Consider the following 7,198-nt stretch of genomic DNA (forward strand, 5'->3'; position numbering starts at 1 on the left):
CTTAGTTTGGAAAGAGTAATATGTAGAGTGCAAAGCCTTATATTTTGTATTATTTTGCATGTATTTGTACTGTACATCTCAAAAGCGGCAAAATTTAGTATTTTTTTTAAAAAAAAAAAGGTTATGGTTTTCTCATTTACCCAAAATTTCCCTTTTCTTGAAGCACAGATTAGCATACTGTCTTATAGTGCTATTAATTTGGTGATATTTTCGCGTTAGATATGTGGGAATCTTCTTTTGGGTGGTTCCCTTTCTATCAATGTAAAGGGGTGTGGTGGCCTATAAGCAAGCATTACATTGCTTTTTGTTCAAGAGCAGAAAATGAGTCTTTGATCGTCAGTGTAATTGTCTCAGATAGAAAAAGAGTATTGGGTTGAATATTTTGCCTTCATCTTTTGTTACTGGTAGGTAGTATTGACATGGAAATGGAGAGAAAAGGTAGATGCAATGCAGGTAAGCTGCGAATTGATGAGATTAAGCAACCCCACCCCCACAGCACCATTTTTCAGGTCAAAAAAGGGTAATTGACTTCTAGAAGACTCGGAAACTAGGAAGCAGCACTGTGAGCAATATGTTGATTGGAAGATTTCATGAGTGACATGAGGTTAGACTTTAGAGAGGAGGAAATAGAGCAGGGCTATTACAATAGCTTACTTAATGGATATGCACATCTTTTTTAACTTTGGGAGTATTTGTGATCGAGTTGTTGAGATTCAAAGATGGTATCGGTATGGTATATACTCCATTGGTCTGTCTATACAGGAGTTAATGGCGGATGTTTTAGTTTTAACACCAGAATTAAAGATTCCCTTGGGCCAATTTAATTTTACAGCACAAGATAAAAATAAATTATAGTAAAAATGGGGGAGGGACGAGGGAGACCCCAAAGTGTAAAACATCTTTAGCGCGCAAATGACAAACAATAAGAAGCTAATAAACTAAAACGTCCCATACTTGAGATGGCATAATAAAGAAACGAAACGGCCCTGAAAGAAAAACAACTAGTAGAATAAATAAATTTCTTAATTTCATGCGTACATGTGATGTGGTCAAGTCAAGTCTGATTTGGAGTGGGAGGGCAGAAGGTAATAAGATAACGAGGCGCCCTGCATTTGTGAAGGCTGGTTGAATCGTCGAAGGCAAAGGTGTAGGCCCGTGGGCAGATGGCCTTAAAGACATGAGCGAAGATGGTGGGCTTGCAAGCATTTGGATTGGCATAATCCCCAGTGCAACAGTACTTGGCCGATCTCATCGCCACGCAAGCGCTCTTGCATCCCACAATCCTGTCTCCTCGCTTCACTTCCAACGCCGACGGGCAGCACACATTCAAATCAGCCTCACACGCCGCAATGCCGCACCCAATGCCCCCACCCCCTACTGGAACCATTGACACTGGAAGGTTGAATCCATCCACCAAACTCACGTCATAGTAGTGTAGGGGCGAACTGGAAGTTCCGAGCGTCATCTCCACAACTGTTGCCGGAGGCACTCCACCTATTCCCCTGCAATTCACAAGGCCTCCGCAGTCTCCCGTCTCGCACGACCCTTTGCCGTTTTCGTCAAAGCAACACCCCTGCCTACCCCATATCCTCCCTGACCACTTATCAGGTACGTCGACTACAGACTCCTCGCCACTGTTGAGATGGAAGCCACCGTCGTTGGGGGTTGGCTGGCCTATAGTACCAAGGATCCCGGGCCAAACGCTCTCATTGCAGTTATTTACAATTATGAGTTGAATCCCATCTGTAATCGAACACCAATATAAAAACAATGTCAGTTTGTTGCTAATACTTAATATCGATCAAAGAGAGAGAGAGAGAGAGAGAATGAAAGAGAGACGGTACTTGCAAAGGAGAGGGAAATGGAAAGATAAAGAAGGAAGGAGAGGAGACGTGAGAGAGTCGGAGTCATTTAGTTCTCTCTCTGAAATCTGAATGTGGCGGAGTTGGTTCAAGTATTTATGGCTATATATGCGAGTAAATTAAAGATGAAAGAGAGGAGGGGAGAGAGTGGTAGAGAGCGGCGTTCTCTTTTGTTTCGTTTCGCCAGTCGCCACCATGAAATGTTTAGGCAACCGCAATGGCAATATTGTTACTTGCAATGCAAGTGGAACGGTTTATGAAGAGAAGAAGAGGAGCACTTCCCGGTCTAATCGGTGCTTTTATTTTCATTTACCTAATTTTATTATTTTTCCTTTTTCATCTTTTCCTCTCTCTCTCTCTCTTCACTTTTACACTGCAAAAAGAATATATTCCTTGCTTTAATTGGTGGGGCTTTCTTTCAGTTAACAATCTTCTTAATTTATTATGGGGAAACTTTCATTGACCTCCATTTATTAGACTAATATTAGCTTTAGGCTGCAAATTTCAACCTGTCTGGTGGGATATCACAAGCCAATGCTGCACCTTTTTACCATCTTGTTGTTAGGTTCCTTCCCTTTATACATGTGATCAACTAGATTGTTATTAAATCATTTAAGAAAAAAGGATTTGGGGTTTTACCATATAATAGAGACCTTGGATACCAAAATTGCTCTGCTAAACCCAGTTGCTTAAAAATCTGGAGACTGGGCAAAATCCAATCTCTGAAATTTTCTTGGTAAGGTGCTCTAGCCACTAGGTGATCACTGTACATAGAGAGAAGTGAGATAAGTCTTGAGATTATCGGTTAATCTAAGGAATTAGGTGGGAAAAATAAAAGAAAGAATGAAAAATGGTGACCACATCATACAAAACATCTTCATTTTATCAAAAGGGAAATCAAGGAAATTTAGAGTAATTCTTGAAACTGCTCATGCAACAGAAAGTGCATGTGCCATGTGGGTTAAACATCTAAGAGAAAAAGGTAGAAATCATGAATTAAAGAATACAATCATATGCGTCCCACTATATCATGCATCCTTGTAAGCATAAGATTGTCTCCCACTCCAATGCATATTTCATTCAGTTCATGCAAGGTTGTCCTAGACAAAGTTGAAAGTTTTCCTGCGCAAAATAAGTAGAAGTAATTACTAATTACAGTTCATCAAATATACTAATATATGATTTTTAGAAGGATGGCCTTAGAAGTTTAAACCCATATGTAAGTAGGTAATAATTAAGTAACAGAAACCATGATCTAGCGTCATTAAGGGCCTATTTGGTGTGTCTTTTCGTGCAGTCTTTCGGCTGTTTACAAGTAGGGTAGATCGATTTTTGGTTTATTCCCATTTAGTTCATGGAAGACCTAGCTGCCAAAAGCCGAAGCGCCAAAAAGACACGAAAAACCCATTTTGGGCTGATTTTGAGAAACTCCAAATAAAGCTTTTTGCATATTTTGCATTTTATTCTCACGCGGAAAGATATAGAAAGGTGCATGAAAATATGTGTATCTGTTAAACTAGTTTCGAGCTGCTTAGATCTTCATGCAAAAGCTCAATTTGTCTTTTGACTATTAGAACTAACAGAAGATCCTCCCAAAAATATCTGCCAAATTGCCCCTAAATCAACAAGGTAAACAAACAAAAACTGGATAGGATTATAACGAATGACTTAATTGGTCTAGGCGTAAGATAGCCCTCTCGCTCTTCTCCTTGTATAATAAATACCACCCATAAGCTGATCAATCAACTGGTGCCGAATTCAATAGTTCTTTGTGTTACAAGTGCATAATGAATTGAATAGTAGGAATTATATAGTATATACTTCTTTCAAAAAGAAGAGGTGCGTGCAGAATCGTAAGTCATTCCAAGTCCAACCTGATTTTTACTTTCTGCCAAAAGTGGTGAAAACACGAAGTTGAATAGGACATAACTGTTGGGAAATGGGGTCACTAAAACTTGAAGGAGAAGCTCTGAGGTGTGCTATTTTTAGAATGTTATTTGTCCCCATTCAGTTTTATTGAATTTACTATTGAGTTACAGGCAAATCCGTTCCCAAGATATAACAGAGCCTTGGGCAAGAATCAAGCATTTGCACATACACGCGGGTGCGAGTAAAGTGCAAACAAAGTGTGCCTTTAAAGCACCTCATTGCCCCGCACACACACACATGCGTTGCAGGGTAGCAAGCCTCCATACTCTCATCTCTTTATTTAAGGAGTGTAAGTCAACTCCTAATAAAAAACCCAAAACAAAACTTGTAATTTTCCAATGTGAGACAAGCTCAAAACTAGTTTTAGCAAGAGAAAGTTATTTTTCCAAACAAGTGTGCAGGTACAATTTCTCATTTAATTAACCAATTAAATCCATTGGATTTAATCTCTAATGAATCGTTTCAATTCTTCACCAAATAATCACTACAAACTTCTCTTCTATGACTAGCTTAGGCTATGTTTGGTTACAACTCTATTCCAAAGAACCACTACTTCAAGAATGAAATTCTTTTCTGAAGATTCAATGCGAGCCAAAAAAATTAACTCCAATCCTTTTCATGAATTCAAACTTAAAAAGTGATTCTTAAAATCTTAAAATTTATCAGAACAAGATTTCTACAAAACATTCCAAAGGCAGCTTAATTTAACTAAACCTCCGAGTTCTACCGTGGAGATACTTTTGGCTTGTGAAGTACGTAGTTGGTAAAGTGCAAAGGATCATAAATAAGAAAGTAACAGAAATTAATAAATTTTGCAGATTAATGTTTTGTTTGGTTTGATAGAAAATAAGAAGTAACAGAAATTTGAGAAAAAGTTAAAAAATTACAAAAATTCTTAAATAACTTTTTCTCAACTTTCTATTTCTCGTTTATTTTCTATCAACCCAAACACAGCCATAAGGTGTGATTGATTTGCATGTAAAATAAAATTAGGACCTTAAATGTTTTGGGTCGGGTTGGGAGATATTGGAACCTGGAGATCAATATAAAGGTGGATGGAGTTAGTTCTATATAACAATGTTTTAAAAACCAATGTGGAATCAGAACTGCTTGACCATCGGTTTATGAGTCAGCGGTTTGAATGGATGTCCCGTTTTAATTTAAAATTAAAAAACGGCCAAAATCATTGTCCACGTCAAACGGGTCAGCAGTTCAACTGTTACGGATAATGGGTTATTGATCAAGTCAAACGGTTTTGGAAAAAAAATGGATTAAATGTGAAACAGAATCGATTGCTTGGACGATTCTCGATCCAAATAGTTTGACCGTCCGGGTCAACTACGGTTTTGAGTCATCAGCTAGGGTTTATTTAAGGGTTTCTAGCATACAAAGTCAACTTTTGGGGCTTAATATCAATAAAAGTAATATATTTAAAAAAAATTAAAAATATGTTAACTTTTAAAAATAATATCAATAAAGGGTAAAAACATTGTTCATCTTCTTCTTCTTACCATTTGTTCACCAGAGCTTCCGTCCGCCACCACCCACCACCGCCGCCCGTTGCTTCCTCCGCCTTCGGCAACGTTGCCGGAGGTGGCCGGAGGCAGAGGTGGCGACGGCGGCACTGGTGGTCATTCCTCTGCTCGCTGTCGCCGCCACCTCTGTCTCCACCCATCTTCGACAACGTTGTCGGAGGCAAAGGTGGCGGTGTTGGACAGAGAAACCACTAGCGCCGCCGCTGCCACCTTTGCCTCCAGAAACCTCCAGCAATGTTGTCGGAGGCAGAAGCGAAGGTGGGCGGAGGCAGTGGCGGGTGATAGCGGACAGTGGTGGCGGGTAGTAGCGGGCGGCGGCAGACGGCGTCTCTAGAGAACAAATGGCAAGAAGAAGAAAATGAACAATGTTTTTGCCCTTTATTAATATTATTTTTAAAAAGTTAACTTGAAATTTTTTAAATATATTACTTTTATTAATATTAAACCTCAAAAGTTGCCCTTATATGCTATTACCCCTTTATTCTATTATGGGACAAATCAATGTCCTAACAATAAATACCCAACTCGTTTCTTAAGTGAGTTCTGGATTTTGGTTTGGGAACAAGCAACCTACAAGATACAAAGTGGGTGGAGTGGGGTGGGTGGCTGGGTCAGGCTGGCCAAGATTCCGTGCAAAAACAAATATGTACGGTTCAAACATTCCGTGTGACTGGTTCATAAATACAAGCTGGTTTAATTTTGTACTAATAACTTTTGTATTCCAACCAAATTAGTACAAAACTACAAATAGTCCTACCAAGATCGAAATCCACCTTTTTGCATTAACCAACTATGAATCCAAAATATTGATACAAATTTTGTATCAATGATTAGTATAAGCATGTCTTAAAAGTTGTAATAGTGTCATTACATACGTGTATTCACCAAACACTTGTAAAATTAAATTAGAGTACATTCATGCATGGTTTTCAAAACTGGACCGGAAAAACCGGGACCGATCAGGTGATCGGTTCTATTTTTCCCCAAAATCGGATTTTTGCCAAAAACTATTGATTTTGGTCAGCAAACCACTGATTTGGGTAGTCGTTCGAACCATTTGAATGATTTTGACCATTTTTTTGTTTTTTTTTTTTATTTTTTGTCAGAATGAACCGATTGTTCGGTTCGAACGATCAGACTATTCAACCCAGAAAGCGGACCCCTGACCGGTTCTAATGAATCAATTTTTTGGGCTAAGTACCTCGTCATTTGGTCTACTTCCAAGTGGCTGATGACTTAGAGGCCGAAGTGGAGAACTTTTGTTGGATGAGGACCTGGATGCCGAGCTGGGGACAGATTAGGTGCCGAGCTGACTGAGCCAAGCTGGGCAGGTTAGGTGCCAAATTGACTGGGCCGAGCTGACCAAAGTGCCAAGCTAACTGGTGGCGAGCTGGATTGATTGCTGAGCTTCGTAGTTCTTTAGAGACCTACAAGGAATCAATGTCAAAGGACCCGGGGTGGCTAACCCGACGAGGTCGCTCTGATGATTAAGTCAGTACTCTCATAGTAAACTGCGAGCTAAAAATCACAAAAGTATGAGAGCTAGAATATGCTTACTTGCCCCCTCATGTCATTGGGGTTGGTGCCTTTATATAGGCATTGTTTGGCGTGGGCTTCACGCACCATATCCGAGATTTCCGAGAGGTCGCCTAAGTGGTCCGAGATTCCCGGAGGCAACCGCCATGCATGTTGACCACCCTCCGGATCGTTCGGTACATGAGCCAACTTCCAAGGATCGTGGGAGTGTTGGGATATGCATGCCGAATTTGTCGGTGAGCACGTCTCACAGGTCGCTAGGTCGGCGCCTGTGCTAGGTCGCCAGTTGGGACACCATCATCTTGGCTAAGACAAGTTGTTGCCTAAATGATTCTG

The 7,198-nt window shown here is 40.0% G+C and overlaps 1 protein-coding gene across 1 annotated transcript; it reads right to left on the minus strand.

Moving 5' to 3' along the window:
- Positions 1-987: 987 nt before the first annotated feature.
- On the minus strand, positions 988-2,162 carry LOC104597141 (thaumatin-like protein). The gene is made up of 2 exons (XM_010258550.3): positions 1,845-2,162; positions 988-1,743 (listed from the first exon to the last, which is right to left on the minus strand). Exons 1-2 carry the CDS (start codon positions 1,909-1,911, stop codon positions 1,055-1,057), a joined length of 756 nt encoding a protein of 251 aa, XP_010256852.1. The 5' UTR covers positions 1,912-2,162; the 3' UTR covers positions 988-1,054.
- Positions 2,163-7,198: the final 5,036 nt, after the last annotated feature.

This window comes from Nelumbo nucifera, chromosome 2 (assembly GCF_055504915.1).
Source record: "Nelumbo nucifera cultivar China Antique chromosome 2, China Antique-T2T, whole genome shotgun sequence".
Taxonomy (NCBI): Eukaryota; Viridiplantae; Streptophyta; class Magnoliopsida; order Proteales; family Nelumbonaceae; genus Nelumbo; species Nelumbo nucifera.

Coding starts and splice junctions, on each gene's coding strand:
- LOC104597141 (XM_010258550.3), bottom strand. CDS start 1,911: ATGACTCCGACTCTCTCACGTCTCCTCTCCTTCCTTCTTTATCTTTCC. Junction 1,744..1,844: donor CATTTCCCTCTCCTTTGCAA/GTACCGTCTCTC, acceptor GTTCGATTACAG/ATGGGATTCAACTCATAATT.